The following is a 25,277-nucleotide window of genomic DNA, read 5'->3' on the forward strand; positions in this document are numbered from 1 at the left end:
TAGGCAAAAGAGGAAGTAAAGTTGGCCTGTTCTCTTGGGTGCCAGCCCTTCTCTCGACTGAGAACAGGACACTGCCCTGACCCTGGAATCCTTCACACCAGGTCCCCATCCTCCTCTGCATCCTTACTGGGAGTACCCATCTGTCTCTTTTCCACCTAATTATTGCCCCTTACGATGTGGTTGAGGCCCTGACTCCTGCAGAAGGCTTTCTCTGATCACTTCCCACAGACTCCCTCCCTCTCTGTTCTAGTGTTAATCCCGTAAGACTCTCTGTCTGTCCCACTAGATGTCATGCTCCTCATGGGCAGAGCTGGGGATTGTCAGGTTCTGAATCTAGTAGGAGACATAGGATGTTTTTTTAAATGAAAGTATAAGTGCAACCAAGGTAAGAAGTCCAGGACCCTAAAACAGAATGGGATCAAGTTCTGTTTTTTTAAACGCATGTTCCTGCGCAGGGACTCTGAAAGGAGCTGGAGGAGGGAAACTAAAAGTCATCTTTACATTTTGTGTGTCTGCATCAGATTTCCTTAAAAGGTCTCCACTGCTTAAAAATAACAACAGTAATGATACATAAAGTAGTCTATTAGCCTGGCCCAATCCTCCCACTTGATAAGGCGGGGGGAGGTAGAACAGGGAGGGCCTTGCCTAAGCAAGTGCATCAAGGCCACCCACAGGCCACAAACCCATGCCCCCCAACCTCCTGCCAACACTGCCTTCCACCAGGATCGAAGAGAGAATAAGCTTCCACGAGGATTTCCATTGCTTATTTTATTTCAGTAGCCAACTGCCCCCAGAGAAGAAACTGCTCATGTCACAGGCGATCAGAGGCACCATTCTATTACCCGGGGACTTCCTCAGGGCTTATCAACAGCCTACTTTTTAAAGTTGGCAATCACTATAAAAACATCAAATAGTCAAACTAATAAATTTTTTAAAACCAGAAACGATGCCCATTATGGCTGAAACTTTATGGAGGGGAAATAAAGTAGCCCCAGCAGCCAGGATGCTTGCTAGTAAAGCCCCTTGGAGGAGGGGCAAGGGGCTGTGGCCTGGAAGACGTGGGAGACAGAGCAGCAAGGCAGGACGCTGCAGAACCTGCTGTCAACGACCCTGGTCCTGGCTGCTGGCTCCAGCCACCTGGATGAACTGCAATGTTGATGTCTGTGGTCCCCCCAGTGCCCTGGAGGACCAGGCAAAGGCAGCAGAAGGCTGAAATAGATGGGGCCTCCTGTGCTGGAGTGGGGCCTGAGGAAATCAAATACTGCCTTAGGGCTTATTCCAATAAATGGCAGTGCAACCCAAGAACAGTTAAATTCATTCCTAAATGGGAGCTTCTCCCAGCCACCCACTCCTCAGAGCCCTAGCCCTCCCCTGGTAATGGCTTCCTCCACATTCCTCTTCAACTGCACAGCGCAGGACAGAAAGAAACTTAGAAATCACTCTCCCTCCTATCTTGAACTCGGAATCAGTTGCTATCTATGGCTATCAACCTCCTTCCTCCCACGTATCACTGAATGCAGACAAGAAAATCATTGCTGGCGTCCCCAGTGCCCCTCTCTCCTGGCCGGAGGGCAGGCCTGGGGCCTATTTGGACTGCTCCTGAGACGACGGCTGGCTGGGCTCATCCGGAGGCACCTCTGCATCCTGGTCATCTGTGAAGGACAAAGAAGGGGGCTGGATTTAGAAAGAGGGCAAACTACAACTACCTATTTACGATGAAGATTTTCTTTCTTTCTTTTTTTTTTTTTTTTTTGAAACAGAGTCTCACTCTGTTGTCCAGGCTGGAGTGCACTGGCACAATCTTGGCTCACTACAGCCTCTGCCACCCAGGTTCAAGCGAATTCTGCCTCAGCTTCCCAAGTACTGGGATTACAGGTGTCCGGCACCACGCCCAGCTAATTTTTTTGTATTTTTAGTAGAGATGGGGTTTCTCCATGTTGGCCAGGCTGGTCTTGCACTGACATCAGGTGATACACCCACCTTGGCCTCCCCAAAGTGCTGGGATTACAGGTGTGAGCCACTGTGCCCAGCCCAGATACAGATTTTCCATAAGCCTTTCTCGTCATTCCCAGCCCCAGGGGATAATACATTTTCTTGAACTTGTTAGGCATCAGGAACCTGGAATCTTAGCCTTGGCTATGTGATTCAGATTCAAGTTCCAGGTCTCACGCTACCCTTCACAAGCTGGGAGGAATCAGCAAGATACTTCACAGCTGAACCTCTGCTTCCCCTTCTGTAAAACGAGATGTATCCACCTTGCAGGGGCAGCATGGGGACCAAGTGAAACAGACAGCAATAGGCCACCTTCACCAATGCCTTCATCACTCCAGGTTCTGTTTAATCCTCAGAATCCTCATGAGGTAGGTACCATTATTAGTCTGCTTTTACATAAGATGAAACTGGAGCACAAAAGGGTGAATAAGCTTGCCCGAGTTACGGAGCTGGGCAAGTACTAGAGCCAGGACTCATACCCAGGCCACTCAGCACTGGGGCCAGTGGCTTTCAGCCATATAACTGTACCACTCCAGCTATTGGATCTAGGCGCTGCACACACAGGAAGTGTATAACAGGCCTGTTTCCTCTTCAGTGAAGTGGGGATACCGCCAGACTCCCCCAGCTCATAAGATGATCTGACAGTCATTTTAAAGGCCTAGTTGAGTTTGTCAGTTCTTTCCAAATCACAGGAGCCCCAGGGGAAGAATGAAAGGAAAAAAGTCCTAGAAACTTGAAAGCTCCAAGGGCCCTCAAAAGAAAACCCAAAACATTTTCACACCCAAAAGTTTCCTCGACCTTCACAGTAAGCTAGTAAAGGGACCCCTTTTGCAGTTGAAAAGCCTCAGTGCCCGGGATCATCCAGTGCCCCAGTGGCAGAACTTGTGAAGGACAGATTCTCTAGCTCCTGGTCTGGCTCCCTCAGAGTGGCCTGGGGCAGAGGCATAGCCCTACCACACTGGCTCCTGCCACTGCTCCAGGCTCTGCATCTGCTACCTAGTCCTAGCTGGAAAGGCCTGGCACCTCTGGTCTTCCAAACGTACCATATGCCTGCTATCCTCCACAGCTCTGCCCACAGAGCCAACAAGGTGAGTGAACAGGCACTGGATGGACTGGGAGCTAGACTGAGAACTCTGTTCAAATCCCAGCTCTGCCATTTAAACTTACAAGAACTGCTGGAGGCCTGGTTTCCTCACCGGGAATCCCATTCCCACCTCCCTTAGATCTGTGCTTATGGGGACTGGAGAAGGGGTTAAGAAAGAGCTCATCCTAGGGCTCAGCGTCTTTTAAGTTCCATGTCCCTTCTTTCCACACCTAATCTCTCTTCAGATTAGGTACCTCTTCCTCCAGAAAGTCTCCCTGGCTCTCCTGGAAGCTCACTCACCAGTGTTCTCTTTGTCGGTATCAATCAGGACGGTCAGTGAGAAAGATGATGGAGGTGGTGGTGGTGGTGGCGGGGGGAGGAAATGGAGGGCAGAGAGGTATCCTGGTGGGAGGAACTGTGGTTGCGGTGGAAGAGGTGGAAGGGGCGGCAGTGGTGGCGGTGGCGGGTAGTAGCTTGGCTGGAAGTCTCCCACTGGTTCCGATGCCTGCACAGCACACACAGCAGAGAGGGGAGAGGGTTAGCCAGCTGGGCTGACCAAACATAGCTTTCACCCCTGAAGTTGCGGACTCCTGATGGATTAGATGCACAGCTCCAAACACACAGGCACAGGCATTTGGAAGGAGGCATTGGCATTCAACAAACACCTGCCAAATTATTGAAGGCAAGAAGCAACACAGGCAACCGCAGATAAGCATGGGAACAGCTGAGTGGTCAGAGTGACTGAGCCCTTCTGTATGTGCCAGGGGGATTGTGCTGGGGTGCTCATGAACCTAGGAGGGGGTTCTATTACTAGCCTGGTAACGATGAAAAACAGGTTCAGTGAGATGAAGCTACGGGCCCAGGGCCCCAGAGCTGCTTTGTGGTAAGGGCAGAACTGGATCCCAAGTTGGCTGACTCCACAGCCCACTCAGCTGATTCTGCGGCACTGCTCTGCACTGGGGAAGGGTCTGAATGCATCCCAACCCCACAGGACCCCCTGTCTGGCACGTGTGGTGACTTAAACTCAAGTGCTAGGGGGCCTTTGGGAGAAGAAATTGGCAATATGGGTGTAGTGGAGCTGTTTCTGAGGCAAGATATATTGGTGACTTCAGACAAGTGGCCTCACTGACCAACACTTGCTGCTTCTCTTCCTTCTTCAAGGGATGGACTCCAACCCCTTACCACAGCACAGGGCTCCATCACAGGATCTGGAGGGGGATGACTACACAGCTCTGAGCTTAACTGAGAAAGACACGAACGTCCTAAGAAATAATACTGACTTTTGTATGTAGCTCCTGTCATTTGCTTTTCAATGCTTCAGAGCAACGCTTCCTGAGCTGAGTTTCAGGGATCCCTGGTGTCCTACAAGATATTTCTTAGTATTCTTAAAAGTGTTATTTGTTAAGTGAGTTTGGGGAACCCCACATAGTACTCCCTACATTAGTGGGTCACACAAGAGTATATTAAAGGCTTAGAAGAAGCTGTAAAAATCTCCTTAGATTAACCCAGCATTTCCTAACTTCCTTCAACCACCAGGAAGGGGAGAAAGCCCACTTTTAAGCACCTACTATGTGCCAGACCCTGAGCTAGGTAGTTCACATGCATCGCCTTATTTATTCTACTCAGGAGCCCTATGAAATAGGTCTTCCTACCCCCATTTTACAGACCAAGACCAAGACCGAGTGAGGCCCTCAGAGGTCAGGTAACTGCCACAGAGCACGCGGTTGGGACACGATGGAAGGCGCAGGATTGGGCCCTAGATCTGTCCACCTCCAGGGCCTGTGCTGTCCTGTGAATAGGAGAACAGAAGAAGCCAAGCAGCAGCAGGTGGGGCAGGGACAAGAACAAGGAGGAGGAAGCTGCTCTGGGGAGCACCTCCATGCCTCGGCAGGGGGCAGCAGGACAAGGATGAAAGTGATTCAGGGGCTCTTGGGCTTGAAACAGCTCACAAATCAATGCCTGATCCTCTCTCCAGACGAGAGAGGGTGACGGGGGATTATTAGTGTTTTAATTCCAAGCTGCCCAGCCAAGCGTTTCCCTGGATCACAGCTCCTGCCTGGGGCCTGTGGTGGCTGCTCGGGCCCAGATAAACCAACTGAGATCACACTCTTAACAAAGGCCGTCTGGCAGGCCTGTCAATCAGAGCCCTGCCCTGGACGCCAGGCTCCAGGCTTCTGCGTGAGCAGACGGAGCATGCTCTACTTGGCCAGAGCCCCACTCTTTGTGTGGAGGCTGGAGATGCCTGGTTCTCCCTGGACAGTGCCCACAGATGTCAGGCAGGCAGCAGTGGTGGTGCAAGTCAAAAGCCAGGTGTGTTCTACCTCTGTATGAGAGAGGGAGGGGCAGCAGGTAGTGCCTGGGCTCCAGAGTCAGGGCAGGCGAGGTACCAGCACGACCTGGTACTGTCACCAATCAGCTGTGTAACTGGAATCTCAGTCTCTCTCTCACCAGTTTTCTGACCCTGGCCAAAGACTTGGCTTCTCTGAGCCTTTTTTCTTAATGCTACAATGGGGTATAACACCTACCTTGAAGGTTCAGTAGGCGCCCTGGAATTATCAAAGCCAGTGGCTTTCAAACCTTCTTTCCTTGAACCAATGGAAAATTAAGTACAATTTTACAACATCTAAGACAAGTGGGAGAGATGCTGCTGCCGCCAGGCTGAGGCAGGAGTGAGGACCCGGTGACCTGTGTCTGACCTGCCCCGGCACAGCCCGAGCCCCACTGGACAGGCTCCATGCTCTGCGGCTAATGACTTTCATTAGGGAGGAAGGGGGCTTCTAGCCATCCTAGTCTGGAAGGAGCTGGTAACCAAGCCATAAAACCCAATCACACTTGCCTTGCAGTACACACCACAGGGGTGACCTGAGGTTACACACTCGGTACTCAAAATTCCCAGCTCAGTGAGAACACTAGCTAGCAACTAACTTTTATTAATCTTATAAAAGGATTAAATTTCATTCTCTCAACAGGTATTTCCTAAGGTGCCAGGTGTTTGGGGGAAGGGTTCCGTATTTTTCATCACTCAGCTCAAACGCCACCTCCTCCTGAAAGCCCTCTGCAGTCTCAAGTGTGCTATACCTGTGGGCAGGGAGCCTACCTCTGGTCCTGGCTCTGCCCTAAATTTTGTGGTCCCAGGAAGTGATATTCCCTCTCTGGAGGCCAGCAAAATGAAGGGCCCTTCTAGCATCAGCATGAGTCAAGGCAAGTGTCACCTGGAAAGTCCAGAGCCTTTCAGCCCACAGCCCTGAAATGCACAGGCCACCGTCCAGGCCGAGTGGTGCAGACTGGTCCACACGTGTATGCTCCAGATACACACACTGTACCTGGGCAGTGCCTTGCCTTCCACCAGCATTCGGGGGCTGGCACGGAGTCGGGCACACGGTTTATGACAGTTGGCTTCCTGGGACTGAGGATCCATCAAGGCGGCAGGGGCAGCTGGGAGGAGGAAGAAGCTGGCAAGGAGTGAGGGGTGGGACTCACCAAGCCTCCGCCTTGGTACTGGCTGCGGGACACATGCCGGAAGCCCTGCTGCAGGGGGACGCCAGGAGGGGCGTCCGGGTAGCCCAGCGGGAACGGGCAGTAGGGGTGCATGCTTGAGCCGCCGGGGTACTCAGAGCCCAGCGCACGGTTCGGGCTGATGCTCAGATGGCGCCCTAAAGAAGGCAAGCAAGGGGGGAAGTGTTAGACACCGCTGGGAGAAGATTCCACAGGGAGGCCCAGGGTGGCGGCGCCATCAGCGCTCCGTCCACGCACAGACAGCCCGCCCCGCCCTTCCTTCCGCTGGGCCCTCACTGGGTCTCTATCCTCCAGCCAGCCCCGCTGCTCTGGAGTCCTCCGCAAGGCCACCAAGCCCGCTGTAGGCGGGGGCCGCCTGCAGACCCCACCGCGCCCTCGGCCGGCAGCTCCCGGCTGCCCTGCACGCCGTCAGCCCGCACTCTGCCTCCTCAGTGCCGAGCTCCTCCTCCTCCGGGTCACAGCGAACCCGGCCATGGCCCGAGCTCCGGACACCGATTTGTGTGTCTCTTTGATCAACCTTGTCCCTCCCACAAGGACAAGGTCCTTGAGGGGCAGAAATGTGACCCCCGTCCTCCATCACGAATGCCTGCCTCATGGTTCGGCTCGGCCCTGCTTGTCTGTCGAGACGGGACAAAGAAAGGCGGTTTCTCCTAGAATTGAGTCCCCGTTAGATGGGGCGTTTCCTGGGGATCTCGATTTTCCTGGATAGCCAGCCGGGAAGGCGGGACGAGCCTGCGAGAGCATCCGGACCAACGCCCTGGCACACAGAGGGCAGGAGCTTGCCCAGCGTGGCAGGGCGAGTGGCCCCCGGCCCCCTGCCTCGGCCCAGGCCCGTCCCACCACACGGCCATGGGGGGACACCAGGAAAACGCATCCGCACCGAACCCTGCGGCTTTTAAAGCTTCAAATGTACATGTAACTTGAAACTGTACTTCAACACCATAAGCTCCAAGACGCAGGGAACAATAATTTATGTACAAGGTGAGGCGAGAAAAGGTAACATCTCAACAGACCAACTGTCCTTTCTAGTGGAGTAAACAAACGGTCTCACCTCACCCGCACGTGGGGACAAGGCAGAAACAGTGCGCAGGCGCACTGGGCCAGGGCCGGGGAGGGGCCTCCCGACCGCACAGGGAACAGGGAAGGAAAAGTGCGCAGGCGCAGTCGTCCTTGCGCCAACCCGCCAGCAGGAAAATTCTGGAATTCTGGAGGAGGAGCCTCCAGCCCAAGGAAATGGCGGGAAGAGGTGCGCAAGCGCCGTAGGACTGGGCTCCTCGAGGCCTCCCCGCAGAGGAGGAAGCTCTGCTAAGTCGACTGGACGCCATTTTGTTGTTGTATGCTAGAATGGCACAAACTACAACTAAATGTTAAAAGCCCTCTGAACTGCCCATTCCTTTGTTTCTTTTTTCTTTTTTTTTGCGAAAAGGTACCCAATCTAAATCCCTGTTCTAAGAAGGGTTTCTCCAAGCAGAATGTCCGCTACCCATGGAAAGCATTCTCCCCACCCTGAATGAACCCCTACACCAGCTGCCCATCCAGGCTGGCCTGGGCTGCCAGCTCCGGGAGCCATCCGCGGGACCAAGGCCCCAACTTACCGAAGTCGGCGAACGGGGGGCTGGATATAGGCCGCAGCGGCCTGCGCAGGTCCAGGAGGCCGGGGCAGCCTCTACCTGTGGTCTCCGCCCCGAAAGCGGGTCCCGCAGGGCTGGGCATCGCCACAGCGGCTTGCTCGCTCGGCCCCACGTGGCCGCGCCCACCCAGAACGGGCCGGAAGGCGCTCGGACCGGGGCTCCGGCCCCGCGGGGGCCGCTCGAAGATGCAAGCTGCCACGCGGCCCTCGGGTCCCGGCTCCGCGTCTCCGGAGGGGGTCCCCGGAGGCAGCGGGCGGAGGCCTGGGACGCGGATGGGGCTAGGGGCGGCGGCCGCGGCCCCAGAGGCCTGCTCGGGCCCCAGCACACACTGGGCCACCTCCTGCTCCTCCTCGGCGGTCTGCCTCTTGAGCACCTTCTGTGCGGCCATGATCTTCTGGCGTTCGGAGATCAGGTAGCACTTCTCGCAGAGGCACTGCTTCCAGCGGCACTTGCCTGCGTGGCCCTTGACAGGCACCAGGAAGCCGTGGTTCCTGCATCTCGAGCACTTGGGGGTGCGCAGCATCTTGTCGGCCATTGGCAGGGTCAGCCTTCGTAGCACAACCGCCACCTCTGAAAGCTGCAGAGCAAGTGGCGCTGGAATGAGCCGCGCCCCACAAGTCCCTGGTTCTGGGGACATTGGATACACTTGTAACAAAGCGGCACGCAGTGTCCCAGGAACTGCAGCAAGAACCTTGCATTTTCACTCCTTTTGGGGGGTGCACAGTTTGGAGAGTTTCTGTGCATTGGGGAATTAGATGCAATGGATTGGATTGAATAAATTCTGCATGGGATGCTATTGCATGTATGTCATTTAGCTTATCTGAAATCTTAGGCATTTAATTTTACAAACTCTGTTCCCGCCACCGATGGAAGGTATTTTGTAACTTCAGGAAAGGCGGAGTGATATTCAGTGGTCCACATATTTAAAACTCAGGATGAATGTAGCTCTCAGGAAAAAACCCATTCCAGTAGAAAAGCACTATAAGAGGCACACCGCATTTTTCCTCCCCAAACCTTCTGCTTCTGTGGCATTTCTCTGCCCTGCAGAGATGTTTCCAGTATATCCTCAAGAGCTCAGTGCAGTGTGATGGTTGCTCAAGGGTGTGCCCTTACAGTAATTCCCATTTCTTGAGAGTCTTGGTGTAGAAGTGCATTTCTGGGAGATGGCACATTGCTGATGTTGATGCCTTCCAAAGTGACCATAGAGTATTTTAAAGTAAAATAGAATATTCTAGCACTAAGCCTGGCATAGTGACGCCTGCCTGTAGCCCTAGTTACTCCGGAGGATCCCTTGAGCCCAGAAGTTCGAGACTACCCTGACCAACGTAGCAAGACCCATTTATAAAAAAAATTTTTTTTTTAATTCTAGCACTAGTTTGAGTCATTGCTTAACCGCATCATGAATTTCGTTATCCTTGTAAAACAACCAAATCTTGGGACATCTAAAAAGCTAGCACAAACGTCATAGTTTACCCAAGGACATTAAATTATTATTATTATTATTATTATTATTTTGAGACAGACTCACTCTGTCACCCAGGCTGGAGTGTAGTGGTGTGATCTCAGCTCACTGCAGCTTCCACCTCCCAGGTTCAAGTGATTATCCTGCCTCAGCCTCCCAAGTTGCTGGGATTACAGACACCAGCCACCATGCCCAGCTAATTTTGTATTTTTGGTAGAGACGGGGTTTTGCCATGTTGGCCAGGCTGGTCTTGAACTCCTGATCTCAGGTGATCTGCCCACCTCAGCCTCCCAAAGTACTGGGATTACAGGCATGAGCCACCTCGTCCGGCCATTCAGTCATTCTTTAAAAACAAATTTGTGACACCCTGAGGTCTGCTGCCCCCGTCTGTTCCCCCGACACCAACTGCCTCTCCTCCCCCCCTCCTCCCTTCTTCTTTGTCCTAAAAAAGGAAAAAATGGCCACTAACAAGCTGAAAAGCTTCTAATTAGGATCAGTCGCATTTAAGGAGGTAGTCACGGTTACTAGGTGGCTAAAACTTGTGCATTTTTCATTGCCCTTTCTTTGAATTTCTCTCTTTCTGGTGGTAGAATGGGAGAAGCCCAAGTCTGGTGTCCACTTTGATTTCCTTGAATCTCTGATTGTAGTTGTACCTTGCATTTCTCACTAGCTGCCTGGGAATATGAAATGGTTGCTATTCGGGGGCTTATTAGACCCTGGAAAGTGAAAAAAAGGTTTGTAAAGTCTTTTTCTGCTCTTAAAAAAAAATCCTCATTTTAATAAGAAAATAAATGTTTCCTGTATTGCTTGGCTCTTTAGGAACTTCACTGGTAGCTTTGCATCCATTTAAAGAGGTCTAGGTTTGTTTCTCCTTTGCTCTAACAACCTCTCAGTTTAAGTTTTTATTTTAAAAATATGATTAGTGGCTGGTCGCTGTGGCTCATGCCTGTAATCCCAGCACTTCAGGAGGCCAAAGCGGGAAGATGGCTTGAGCCCAGAAGTTCCAGACCAGCCTGGGCAGCATGGTGAAATCCGCCTCTACAAAAAATACAAAAATAGCCAGGCGTGGTGACTTGCACTCCTGTAATCGGGAGGATTGCTTGAGCCGAGAATGTTGAGGCTGCAGTGAGCCATGTGTGTGCCATTGCACTCCAGCCTGGATGACAAAGCAAGCCCCTCTCTCAAAAAAAAAAAAAAAAAATGGTTAAAGGACAGACAAGCTCTTTTTCTGAATCTAGCCAACAAAAAATGTATAGTGTTTTCACTGACCTTGTCTTTTGAAAGTGACACTTAAAAATCATAGTTTCAGTACTGCTGTCAAAAAATCTGGGGCATAAGTTGCATTGTTTCATAATACTGCAAATTGTAAGGTCATTTTCTGCGTTGTTAAATTTGAACATCAGGTGACACTGGATAACAAGGCTTAAAAACGAAAACTACTCATTTATATTTCATGCTTGACCACCCAAGCTCTCTTCATTTTCTCATTAATATTAATAATTTAAAGCAAAAATCTTCTTCAAAGCAAGCTATTTGAGTTAACATACTTTAGCCTTGTTAACTACAAAATGCTTTCACAGCTTTTGGGGCAAAATATACCCAAGGTGATGTGAATTTGCATAGTGCTTTGAGAACATTAATAAACAATCATGTATTTTTTTAATCAGTACTCATAAGATGCAGAAACCCCAGGGTTTACACAGTAAACAAATCTAAGAAGAAAAACACTAGTTTATTTCTCTCTTTCCCCCTAAAGTCTCAATTTGTGTAGGTAAATTTCAACCGAGTTTTATTCATCTCATTCTTGGAAACAGGCAAATTGATAGTTTTGTTCTGTTTAGGTTGATGGCTGATTACTTCTTAGACTGCTGCTTTTTTAAAAAAGAGATATATATACACACACACATATATATATGTATATATACACACACATTTCTTTAAACTGTTTTTTTTTTTTTTTTTTTTTTGAGGCAGGGTCTGGCTTCATAACCCAGGCTGGAGTGCAGTGGTGTGGTCTCTGCTCACTGCTACCTCCGCCTCCCCGGCTCAGGTTATCTGCCCACCAAGGCACACATCACCACACCCGGCTAACTCTTGTATTTCTTTTTTAGAAGCAGGGTTTTGCCATGTTGTCCAGTCTGGCCTTGAATTCCTGGACTCAAGTGATCCACTGGCCTAGGCCTCCCTAAGTGCTGGGATTACAGGCATAAGCTACTGTCCCTGGCCTTGAATTGTCATTTTAAAAGATAGTGACATGATGTAAAAGCAGAAAACAGGAAGTTTAAAAAGGATGGGAGCAGTTAAATACACAGTGAATGACTTCCTTTCCCACACTTAAACCTTGGGGTATTTACATTTAAGAAAGTTGCCAACTTACAATTGCTGCAGAATCGCAGTTTGACTAATTAACCACAGTGAAGCTGTTTGGTGGTCAGAATCTGACTTCCAGCTTTTTTTCCCCAGAGTCCCTATTTTCCTAATGCCTCTTCTATTTGGTTAATATGATTGCTGCTGGTACAGTTTAATTCATATTCATTTTAAAGAGCCTTGCATTATGCAGTGCACGGGGGTATCATTTATAATCATTACATATTGCATGCACTAGAATGTTTCCTTGCTGGCAGCACTCAAGAGTAAGGAAGGGCTTTTTTTTTTTGCCTACAGCATCTTTCCCCCAGCAGCTATAACCCAGTTATCTGCTAGCTTCCCTTCTTTGAGCTCTCTCCAGAGAGCAATGAGAACTTTATTGAAGATTTCATAGAAGAGGTGGAGGGGAGGGTTTACAAGATACATCCTATGGCAGATGCTTTAAAATCCTGCCTTAGCATTTCTGTTCTCTCAGGATCCTCCTCTGGTGAGCCACACCCAGTGGTCTGTCTTCCCACAGACCAGTGCTCTGTCCTCCCACTGGCCAGTACCCAGCCTCTCTAGTTCCCTTCTCCCTTCTCCATTTCTGTCGGCTTCTGTAAGGGCTGTGACTATCTTATTTCCCTTTATGTCTAGCACAAAATTGATATTCAGGAAATACTTGTTGAATGTATGAATGAATTCTCCCTCTCCTGCCAATATCAAAGTTATCTCCTCCCAGTTGGCTTCATCAACTTTCCTCAAACATTGTACAAGTGCTCAGCAAAACACAAAGCCCACAGTGATCAAGGCCACTCTTCTGACCAGCAGAAGTGGTAGACTGACTTTGGTCTTGAGCTCACCCCCTCCCCTAATGGCTTAATAATAGCAATAATAATATTTAGCACTTTCTAAGTGTGTATATGTGCCAGAAACTCTTAAGTCCTATATATGTATTAAGTCATATAATCCTACTAACAAGCATCCAAGGTAGGTTACTGTTATTATCACCCCCATTTTATACACGAAAAACTGAGACCAAAGAAGTTTAGAACTTCCCAAGATTTCACAGCCATTAAGTGGCAGAGTCATGATTCAAAGCCAAGAAATTTAATGTCAAAGACTTTGTTATTAACCATATATTTGCTAACTCAAATATTTCTTCTAAACCAAACAGCAATCTCCCCGAGAAAGCTTTGGTGATGAATAGAAATGTCTGTATCACTGTATGCTCTATTACAGTTAGGACAAAGTGGGGTAAAGGGGTTTAGCAACCTGGGGAAATTTCCTAGGTGCCCTGCTTAGCTGCTTTCCTCTATCCATGATCGATATTTATTGAGTGCCAACCACGTGCTAAGCATGAGGCATGCCGAAGTAAGTAAAAAGGCAGGATCCTTGCCTTTAGGTCTACATTCTAGCTGGCAATCCAGACTGTAAACAAGTAATTCCAGAGTAATAAAAGGCTTTGGGAGCCCATATGGAATCCTAAACTCCCTTGAGAAATCAAGAAGACTTCCCTGAGGGGCTGATTTTTAAGCTGATGCCTAAGGATTAGTAGCCAGCCACAAAAGCAGAAGTGTGTCCCACGTGCTCGGTGGCCTGCAGTGTGGCTGTAGTACAGCAAGGCTGAGACACTGGTGAAAAATGAGGTGGAAAAGTAAGTTGCAGCCAGGTTGTAGAAGGAGTCCTTGAGGGAAATTGACCAAGGAGAAGAGGAAATGACATGGCAGAGCCAGGCCAAGCTATAACTTTTGTTATTCTTTCAGAAACCAAAACAATCAGTAATTATGACTTGTGCAGGTATTGCAGGATTAAAATAAGAGTTGAGTGGGGTTTTCCTTGAGGTGGTTGTTCCAAGTGGGGCACACATTTGAGGCTAGCCATGGCCCAAACCAGCACTGGGCCAGGCAGGGTTGCTCCTGTTAACCCTGGGACGCCATTGACAGTTTCATCTGACCTCTCCTAGGAATCTTAGAGAAGTGAGGCAAAAAACACTAATGGAAGGCAAAGGAGTACGAGAAAAGAAGAGCGTGAGGCAGTCAAACAGACCAACGCTGTTGGAGAAGCTGTGAAAGTAAAGACTGGAACAAGCGATTCTGTGGAGCAGAGGAGAAGTATGCCATCCCGGCAGAGAGGGCATGCTCAAAGTGCTGCTACTGTTTGACCCAATAGCACTGGTCTTTGTTCTGTCTTGTTTGGATTTGCTAATTGGATGAATAAACATTTTTTAGCATGCACAGAAACTTCCTTCCTTCCTTTTTTTTCTTTCTCTTTTTTTCTTTTTTTTTTTTTTCTTTTTGCAACAGGGTCTCAATTACCCAGGCTGGAGTGCTGTGGAGAGATCATAGCTCACTGTACCCTCCAACTCGCAGGCTCAAGCAATCCTCCTGCCTCGGCCTCCCAAAGTGCTGGGATTATAGGCATGAGCCACCTTGCTCAGTTCACAGAAACTTTTATAATATGTATATGTAGCTGACTACATGTATTTTTGATAGTACTATCAAATTTCTATACATTTCTATTTTTTTTCTGAAAATATGAGAGGCACATGTCCCTATAAACTATATTGCTAATAGGGAATAATAATAACCTTTCATATCTCTGTCCTATGGTAAAATGCAAATTCAGTTTAACACAAGAGGCATGAATTGAATGCCTACTATATACAAAGCACTGTTTTCTAGTAAAAGCAGCATCAAAAAGAGCAAAGGAAAAAGAAAATTAAATTGAATCTTCCTTTTTCTATGTGTGTTCCTTGTCTAGTTTCTTAGAACACTAAATTTCAATTTGTCAAAAAAACAAAAAACTAGCACTTTTTTTCCTGAGTAATGCTTCTATGAGAAGGGCAAACACAATGATTTATCTTTCAAGAGACCCTTCTAAACATTTTATGTCAGAGAATCAGTGCAAGTTCAGTCCATTTTTGTAACTGAAAACAGATGGCAAGTAATACCACTCTAAAGACAGGCAAGCTGGGTGAGAACATGATCATTAGTTATTGGCTGTGTTATCTTAGCTAAATTATTTAACTTCTTTGAGCCTCAGTTGCAATAGTAATATTTAATGTGTCCCAAATCCCAGAGTGTGGCACATTTATCCCATTTAGTGATATTACTATTTAATGAATGCTTACAACTTTGCAGACATGGCCTTATTTAAACCACAGAACATCTATAAGGTAGGTAATTTTATTATGTCCATTTGACAAATAACATTAAAGCTTAAAGTTCAGAAATATCTTACCCAAGGTACATAGGATGTGACAGAAACATATGAATAACCTTCAAGTCTGAACTCCTAAGTACTATCCCGTATTGCCATCATTTAGTTATTTCATTTACTTTAAGGTGAGATGCCTGATTCTTGTAGGATCAATGAGATAATACATTTGAATAGTCCAGCAGAGTCTGGTATCTGGCACATGGTTAGCAGGCATTACATGGTATCAAGGAGGAAGAAGGGGCAAAGGGAGGAGAGGTGAAGAGTAAGTAGTATTTCTGACTTACCCCAAGCCACCTCCAATCACAGAATTTGACTTAGCTACACAGTGGCATCAGGCTCTCCAAGCAGAGATTAAACCCCAGATGTCCAATACCATACCTATTATCCATTGTAGCTATGGAGCACTTAAAATGTGCTCAGTTAAATTTAAGATGCTCTGAAAGTGTAAAATAGACACCAAATTTCAATGACATAATATAAAGAATGCAAAATATCTCAACAATTTTATATAGGTTATGTATTGAAATAATATTTTGGATATTTCAATTAAATAACATTTTAGTGTGGCTTTTTACTTTTTTAATGTTGCTACCAGAAAATTTTAAATTATATATATGATCTCTCATTATATATCTGTTGGGCAGCAGTGCACAGAGATCTGTGTGCTCAGCCCTTCCACTTCTGATGACCAAGTTTTCCACAGCAGCTCATATTCAAGGTGTTACATCATCTTCAGGTAGAGTATACCACATTCGTACACCCTGTCAGGTCTCCATATGCAAGCCTGGAGCCTGAAAGTCTGAAGCTCTGCTTGCCTCGGCTGATCGTTTCCCATCCACCGCCTGTGTTTGCCATTGTCCCTAATCTCGGAGCTTCCCCAGACAAGCCCCTCACCCTACCCTGCCATTGTAACTAACTTGCGGTAATGTATACTCCTTGTCCCTACCCCCACCACTGTAACTGCTCTTACTCTGTTACTTTCCACTGCCCACCCCAAACCTATAAAACCAACTCCTATCCCACTGCCCCTTGCTAATGCCCTTTTCGGCCTTAGCCCACCTGTACCCAGGTGGATAAACAGCCATGTTGCTCACACAAAGCCTGTTTGGGGGCTCCCTTTAATAAAGGGCATGTTTTTAACACACTCCTCCATCATGGTGGTTGGATAACCTTCACTAGCATGAATCTCTGCTCTTTACCATTTAGGGCCTTTTTAATGGAATCAAAACACTGTCTCATGCTTCATAACTGGAATTATTACTATTAGAAAATGCCAGCTAGAAGAGGCTAATAAACCTCCAGTTTGCATTTTGAATCTTCAAACATACAATGTTATTTTTATGGGAATATTTTCATATTTATCTTGTTAGGTATAAATTACTAGTAAAATACTATGTAAACTAGAAAAGAAAGAAGGGTGATATTATTTACTAAGGTTACAACATGCCTGCAATATAGAATCCATCAGTTTTGTCTAAGAGCTTGACCGGAGGGCATGGGTCAATTATATATGTGTCACCTGATAAATGTAGTCCCATGGACATTTTATATTGTAAGAATTCTGGAAAATTAATTTTATTTTTTTTTTATTTTTTTTATTTTTGAAGAAAAAGAATTAAAAAAAAAAAAAAAGAAAAAGAATACAAGAAAGGAAGAAAGAGGAAGAGGAAGAGGGAGAGAAAACAGGGGTGTTGCTTTATTGCCCGGGCTAGAATGCAATCTAAAACTGGGTATGCCTGTAATTGTGTTTAATAATAGAGACATAAAAAAAAATGAGGGAATAAAATAATTAACAAGCAGCCAACCAATATTTCATTTAAACCTGTAAATACGTGTGATGTAGTACTGATAAGAGTGTATATTTTGTGTATTTAAAGTGGAGAGTTCTATGAATGTTAATTAAGTCTACTTGTTCCAGATCTGAGTTCAAGTCCTGGATATCGATGTTAACATTCTGTCTCATTGATCTATCTAATATTGATGTTGAAGTCTCCCGCTATTATTGTGTGGGGCTCCAAGTCTCTTTGTAAGTCTTATATATCTGGGTATTTCTGTATTGGGTGCATATATGTTTAGGATCTTTAGCTCTTCTTGTTACATTGATCCTTTTATCTTTATGTAATATCTTTCTTTGCTTCTTTTGATCTTTATTGCTTTGAAATCTATTTTATCAGCAAAAATTGCAACTCCTGCTTTCTATTTATTTATTTTAGCTCTCCATTTGGTTGGTAAATTTTTCACCATCCCTTTGTTTTGAGTCTTTATGTATCCTTGCATGTGAGATGGATCTGGATGTAGCATACCAATGGGTCTTGGCTTTTTTTGCCTGTCTGTGTCTTTGGATTGGGGGATTTAGTCGATTTAAATTTAAAATTAATAACAATATATGTGTGTTTGATACTGTCATTTAATGTTAGCTGGCTGTTTTGCCCATTAGTTGATGCAATTTCTTAAATATGTTGATGTTCTTTATTTTTTGGTATTTTTTAGAAAGGCTGATACTAGTTGTTCCTTTCTATTTGTAGTGGTTCTTTCAGAAGCTCTTGTAAAGCAGGCCTGGTGGTGATGAAATCTCTGAGTGCTTGCTTGTTCACAAAAGATTTTATTTTTCCTTCGCTTATGAAGCTTAGTTTGGCTGGATGTAAAATTCTGGGTTGAAAGTTCTTTTCTTTAAGGATGTTGAATATTGGCCCCCACTCTCTTCTGGCTTGTAGGGTTTCTGCTGAGAGATCTGCTGTGAGTCTGATGGGCTTCCCTTTATGGGTAACCTGACCTTTCTCTCTGGCTGCCCTCAGTATTTTCTCTTTCATTTCAACCCTGGTGAATCTGGCAATTATGTGCCTTGAGGTTGGCCTTCCTGAGGAATATTTTTGTGGTGTTCTCTGTATTTCCTGGAGTTGAATATTGTCCTGCCTTGCTAGGTTGGGAAAGTTTTCCTGAATAATATCCTGAAGCGTATTTTCCAGCTTGGATTGATTCTCTTCGTCACATTCAGGTACACCTATCAAACGTAGATTAGGTCTTTTCACATAGTCCCATATTTCTTGGAGACTTTGCTCGTTCTTTTTTATCGTTTTTTCTCTAATCTTGACTTTTTGTTTTATTTCATGAAGTTGGTCTTCGACCTCTGATATCTTTTCTTCTACTTGATCAATTCGGCTGTTAAAACTTGTGCATAGTTCGCAAAATTCTCGTGTTGTATTTTTCAGCTCCATTAATTCACTTATATTCCTCTCTAAATTGTGTATTCTTGTTAACATTTCGTCAAACCTTTTTTCAAAGTTCTTAGTTTCTTTGCATTGGGTTAGAACAAGTTCTTTTAATTCCCAGAAGTTTCTTATCATCCACTTTTTAAAGCCAGCTTCTGCTAATGGAACACAGTCTTTCTCCATCAGGCCTTGTTCTGTTTCTGATGAGGAACTGTGATCCCCTGTAGAGGGAGAGGCGTTCTGAGTTTGGGTATTCTCAGCCTTTTTAGGCTGTTTTCTTCCCTTCGTTATAGATTTATCCATCTGTGGTCTTTATAATTACCGTCTTTATAGTTGGGTTTCTGAATGGACGTCCAACTTGTTGATTCCCGGCGCTAGAATCTGAGCAACCCACTGCTCCGGCCAAAACAGCAGCGTTAAGATTGATGGTGCTTTTCTGACTCTGCACCAAGAACCGCCACACCAAGGCAGCGGCAAAACCGCCTCACCGGCCTCAAGAGTCACGCTGGCGACAGGTGGGGCTCCTCCGCTGGGAATCTCCTGGTGTGTGAGCAACAAAAATTGATCTGAAAGTGTGGCGTCCTCTCGTTCTCTGCTCTTTCAGTGGGAGCTGCAATCCCGAACTGCTAGTGATCAGCCATCTTGGATCTCTCTCCTAATTTTAAAAGTATTTGATTAATACCCTTCTTCTCCCCTAGAACCTACTCCAGGTAAACAATTACTACCACTAGAAGTAATAATACTGCTTTGCACAATAATTCCTTAAACAAGAAGGCATGAAGATTTGTTATGAACAGCTATTTCCTGAGCATATAGAGATTATTACCTCCCTCCCACACATTTTCTTTAAACATAGTTAAACTTACTTGGCCTAATCAGTTTGGGGATTGTTGCTTTTTCCTCCTTAACTTGCCAGATAAGTCAGAAATATTTATTTTAAGAGACAGTTTAAGGAACTCCATCATTCCCAATCTGTCAGAGTTTTACAAATAAATATCAGTTGAATGTCTATCATTGTTTCCAATCTGGTCAAGAAAAAAGAAAAAACAGTATACAATTCATCAGAATAATTAGTTGACCGGGGTTGAATAATTCTAAGAATAAACATTGACCCCCTGGTACCTCATAAACCCCCTGGAGTGAGAAGGATTATAAATTAATGCACAAGTAAAAGGGTCCAGATACACCCTTAACATTATTGCAGGCATGTGGGACACATTTAGATAAGTTAAAACCAAGTGTGGGTTTAGAGTTTGGCCATCTTTCATCAATGGCTTTCTAAAGCTTTATTCCTTTGCTGTGAGGATTGCCGGGTGCAGGGAAGTGGGTAGGAAGAATGGGATAGCGGCAACAGTGCCCCCTGCTGCCCGATGGCCACCTCCTTTCACGGAAACGAAGTTTCAGGGATTCTGAGAGACATGGTACCCCAGGGAATAATGAGACTCCTCTTAAGGAAGTCAGGAAGGAAAGAACTAACATATAAAGGTTTTACAGCATTGCAAGCATTGTATCATTTAATAATATGAAGCACATTACAAATTTAGGAAAGAATATGATGTATTTCATAGATGAAGAAACTGAGGTTCAAGAATATAGGATAAACTTTATAAATTTCCTAGCCAGAAGTGGAGTAGTCCAGGTGTGGATCAGGTATACCTGGCTCCAAAGCCTGTGCTTCTTAACACTGCAGCACACTGCCCATAGCTGGAAGCCAAGGACATAGCTCAGACTCCTCAAGTATGGTGACCAAGTGTCCTGATTTGCCTGGGACTGAAAGAGTTTTAGGGACATGGGATTTTTAGTGGTAAAGCCTCCCTGTTTTGTCTAGGACAAGCTGGGACAAGTTGGTCACTACAGCTGGAATTCAACAGAATAAAGCATGAGGCTGGAAGGGTTTATTTGGAAAAGGAGGAAGGCTGCCTGGTTGTCTGTCCTGTCCCTCTCTGAGGTAGCCATAGGTGAACAATCTCTGTCCTGCTTATTTTATGCCTTGACACGTCCTAGGGCATTGTCAGAGAAGTTCACATATCTGCCAGTTATGATTTCTTCAATTCCTGTCCCAAATCATCAAAGTCAGTAGGAATTTAGTTAACCGAATCATCCACTTGAGTGGAGGAGAAAGAGCAGAGACTGGCAAGACAGAAACATGAGTTCTGAGAGGATTAAATTGGGCCAGAAAATGGGGGTAACAGAAGTGACATTTGTGGAATGCTTGTTAACATATAGGGCACTGAGCCACAAACTTTCTGCACAACTTCTCACACATGCATGCACATTGTCTCTCCTATTGCAACCCTAAAAGGTAAAAGGTAGTTATAAGGAACTCAAATTTCGATTTACAAAAGAAAAATAAGCTTAGAAAGAGGCTAAATAACTTAAGGTCACACAGCTAGAAAAAAAGTGCAACTCAAAATTTGTTTCAGCCCAAAGCTGTGAGACTTTCTCTGCTATTTCATAGTGTCTGACTGTGATATTGTGATATAATGAGAAATATATATCTGGTCTTTGTCCTGGTTTCTGGCTCAGAGTCCCTAAAACCCTTGTAATTTCCTCAGTGATAGGAGTGATAGAAGCATCATTTGTTATGATATTTGCCCTTTATCCCCAGTTCCCGACAGGAGCATCTAAGACCCTTGGAATCTCTGGAGTGATAACAGCGTCTTTTTGTATGCTAATGACATGATTGGTGACTGGGGTCCCTTAGATACCCTCAGGATGGGGGCTGCTCACCAGGAAGACCAGGGAATGATTAGAGAATTCGAACTTTCAGCTCCCACCCCCACCCCTGGGGAGGGGAGAGGGACTGGAGAATGAGTTAATCACCAATAGCCAATGATTTAACCATGCCCAAGTAATGAAACCTCCATGAAAATATTGAAAGTACAGGGCTCTGAGAGCCTCTGGGTTAGTGAATGTATTGACGTGCCAGGAGGCTGGCAGGCTCTCAGAGGGTATGGAAGCTTTTTTAACCATGCCCCTTTTCCCCTTAGTCTGTCCTATGCCTCTCTTCCATTTGGCTGTTCCTGAGTTGTATCTTTTATGTTAAACCACTAAGTGTAAGTAAAGTGTTTTCCTGAGTTCTGTGAGCTAGTCCAGCAAATTATTGAACATGAGGAGGAGATTGTGGGAATCTCCAATTTATTGCCAGTAGGTCAGAAATGTGGGAAGCTCTGGACTTGCAATTGGTGTCTGAAGTGGAGACAGTCTTGTGGGACTAAGCCCTTAACCTGTGGGGCTTGATATTAATTCCAAGTAGTGTCCAAATTGGATTGAATTGTTGGATACAGTTGGTGTCCAGATTGTTGGAAAACTGACTGGTGGTGTGGAAAAAATCCGTACTTGGTGTCAGAAGTGTTGTGAGTAGAAACATCACTATACTGACAAATCATAGTGTTTAATAAATATTCAATTCCCCTTCCCATGAAGTTCCTAAAGACTTAAATTTATTAATTGCAGTGTCCTGCATATGCTTTAAAAATTATAAAAAGATTAAGGATGAGCTTGCTGTTAAGAAAAAATATTTATACATAAAGAAAAACCTTAGACAAATTAAATTTAGCAGAGCTGAATAGGGTAAAGAACAATTTGCAGATCGGGCAGCCCCAGAGCCAGAACACATTCAGAGACTCTGCCACTGCTGCATGGTCGAAGAAGATTTATGGACAGAAAAAGGAAAGTGATGTATAGAAAAGAGTGAGGTACAGAAACAGCCAGATTGGTTACAGCTCACTGTTTCCTTACTTGAACATAGTTTGAACAGTTGGCTGACTTTGATTGGTCGAAACTCAGTGGTTGGCACAAGGGTAGGTTGCAGTCTGTTTGCACATCCAGTTAGGTTACAGTTCACTATGTATGGAGAAACTTTTAGGCCAAACTTAAAATATGTAAGGAGGCAGGTTTAAGTTAACTCAAACAAAATAAAATAACATACTAAAAACACTATTAACCAAACTTGTATGGTGGGTATAGAGATTCACTATGGGGAATGAAGTCATCTGATTAAGTTCATTCTGAGAAAATAATTCACACAACTACTCCAGTTCATTTTCACAGATAAGAGAGTTAGACCAATACCCTCCCACCGCCCCCCCCACCAAGTACTGGACAGAGCACTGTTCCATGAAATGATACGCAAACAAAGTAAGCAGTGTTCTTATAATCCTGTCAGAAGTATTTCTTATACCGTTAAAAAATGGCAATTTACCAGTCCAGATTACATATAAATGAATGTCTGGCACACACAAGGGAGGTGAATTAAGCAAAGAAAGTTTTCTGGCAGACGTAGTTTGTAATTGATTCTGTAAGATGATGTGGATTGGTAGAGGAAAGTAGAGGGGCACACACAAAAACATGGACAACAGGAATAAGGACATCTTGCATAAATGTATATTTGTGTAATTGTAGTAGAGAAAGCATCAATGGGCCATGGGCCTAAGTATTCATGGCTGAAAATCAAATACCCTACATGCAAATTAAAATTTCATGAGAAGGAAGTGAGCCAAAATGATGTAGAGATCAAAGAATATCTGCCAGATACCTGAACCAACAGGGTTCTATTGGTAAAGAGCAATGGGCAGTTGGCTTTTGGGTAGACAACAGTATCTGCCACGCTATATTCATTAAATGGGAAGAACATCTATCTTGCATACTTGTGGTAGGATTACAGATGTTAATAGCAACTGGCAAAGAGTAAATACCTAATAAGTGTTTGTTATTGTTTTCTCTAAGCACTCTGTGATTATGTTTTAGAGCTTTTGAAAATTCTGTTTGGGGACAATTTGGGATATTAGCTTGGTATACATTTAAAATGTGTCTGGCATATAATAGGCACAATAAAAATCTGTTGAATGGATGAATAAAGGAATATATTTTCACTCGTTTCTTTTTAACAAATAAAAGAAACAAAATCTATATTTGGCCTTCTGGAAAGGAAAGGTCTACTTAATTCATCAATTGAAGTTTGCAGGAAGAACGCAGTAAAAGTATTATGATGATTTCTATACAGAAATGTTGCCCAACATCATGTAACTACCAAGGAAATAATAATTGTAGTTGTGTGCTCTGTAATGGTAAAATATTCTTATAGGCTCCTTTCAACTGTTACTGACTTTATAACTGGGTTATAGTAAAGTTATTTGCTATGGCTTGGATATCTGACCTCACCAAACCTCATGTTGAAATTTGATCCCAATTGTTGGAGGTGGGGCCTAATGGGAGACATTTGGGTTAGAGGGGTGGGTCACTCCTGAATGAGTGGGTGCAGTCCTCACAGTAGCAAGTGAGTTCTTACTCCGTGACTTCCTGAGAGAGCCTGTTGTCTAGAAGAGCCCAACACCTCCCTCCCCTCTCTAGTCTCCTCTCTTGCCTTGTGATTTCTCACCATCTCCTCTTGCCTTCCACCATGAATGGAAGCAGCTTGAGGCCCTCACTAGAAGGAGATGTTGATGCCATGCTTCCTGTACAGCCTGCAGAACCATGAGCCAAATAAACCTCTTTTCTTTATAAATTATCTAGGTATTCCTTTATAACAACACTAATGGACTAAGATATTATTGAACTAAGAATTGTCTAAGAAAAGTTTTGTTCTGACGATTTCCTGATTGGTTTCTTTAACTTGTACAAATACCTTGTTTTAAACAATATTTTAAGGCCAAGTGTAGTGGCTCATTCCTGTAATCCCAGCACTTTGGGAGGCCAAGGAAGGCACATCACTTGAGTCCAGGAGTTTGAGACCAGCCTGGGCAACATAGTGAGACCCTTACCTCTATAAACAATTTTTTAAATTAGCTGGGCATGGTGGCACATGCATGTAGTCCCGGCTCCTTGGGAGGCTGAGGTGGGAGGATTGCTCAAGCCTCAGGAGGTTGAGGCTGCAATGAGCCATGATCATGTCACTGGGTGAGAGAGTAGACCCTGTCTCAAAACAAAGAAATATTTTAGTGGTACAGAACAAGTCTCCCATAGAAATGAGATCAATTGGACATGACCTCTGCTTTCATAAAGCTGACAGTGACCCTTGGTACATGTTAAAAAAACATCCAAGTTGTACCTTTAGGAAATGAAGGCCTAAGGGTGCAGTAAATGTAGCTGCTGGTATTACTCTAGCCCTCTTTACTCCTTATTTTCTCTAAACTCCATTTCTGATAGAGTCCAGCATTTCCCAAAACAGTCTCTATGATAGACTACGTCTATGAAATGTGAATAGGTATGATATAAAAAGGGGTTCTGGGCCAGGCGCGGTGGCTCACGCCTGTAATCCCAGCACTTTGGGAGGCCGAGGCAGGCAGATTGCCTGAGCTCAGGAGTTCGTGACCAGCTGGGCAACAAGATGAAACCCCGTTTCTACTAAAGTACTAAAAAATCAGCCAGGCATGGCGGCAGGCACCTATAGTCCCAGCTACTCAGGATGCTGAGGCAGGAGAAATGATTGAGCCTGGGAGGTAGAAGTTGCAGTGAGCCAAGATTGTGCCACTGCACTCCAGCCTGGGTGACAGAGCGAGACTCCATCTCTACAGAAAAAGGGGGGTGGGATTCTGGCCAGGTTCAGTAGCTCATGCCTGTAATCCCAGCACTTTGGGAGGCCAAGGCCAGGGGATCACCCAAGGTCAGGAATTAGAGACCAGCCTGCCCAACATGGTAAAACCCCATCTCTACTAAAAATACAGAAATTAGCCAGGTGTGGTGGCACACACCTGTAGTCCCAGCTACTCGAGAGGCTGAGGCAGGAGAATTGCTTAAACCCAGGAGGTGGAGGTTGCAGTGAGCTGAGATCTCACCACTGCACTTCAGACTCAGTGACAGAGGGAGACTCTCAA

General features: G+C 45.4%; 1 protein-coding gene across 2 annotated transcripts in view; it reads right to left on the reverse strand.

The window, feature by feature from the left end:
* Positions 1-753: 753 nt before the first annotated feature.
* DMRTB1 (DMRT like family B with proline rich C-terminal 1) overlaps positions 754-25,277 on the reverse strand; it is a 29,062-nt gene continuing 4,538 nt past the window's right edge. Inside the window, exons 2-5 of one of the 2 annotated variants that reach the window (XM_032296963.1) lie at positions 8,188-8,800; positions 6,557-6,729; positions 3,377-3,581; positions 754-1,652 (exon numbers count right to left, since the gene is read on the reverse strand). In XM_032296963.1, the coding sequence (XP_032152854.1) occupies positions 1,585-1,652; positions 3,377-3,581; positions 6,557-6,729; positions 8,188-8,758 (1,017 nt within the window). In that variant the 5' untranslated portion in view covers positions 8,759-8,800 and the 3' untranslated portion in view covers positions 754-1,584. Of the gene's footprint in view, positions 1,653-3,376; positions 3,582-6,556; positions 6,730-8,187; positions 9,569-25,277 lie in introns of those variants that run through there. The other variant, XM_032296961.1, reaches the window with a different exon arrangement.

The sequence above is a fragment of the Sapajus apella genome, unplaced genomic scaffold (genome assembly GCF_009761245.1).
Source record: "Sapajus apella isolate SASKATOON/1434 unplaced genomic scaffold, GSC_monkey_1.0 scaffold36, whole genome shotgun sequence".
In the NCBI taxonomy this organism is placed as follows: domain Eukaryota; kingdom Metazoa; phylum Chordata; class Mammalia; order Primates; family Cebidae; genus Sapajus; species Sapajus apella.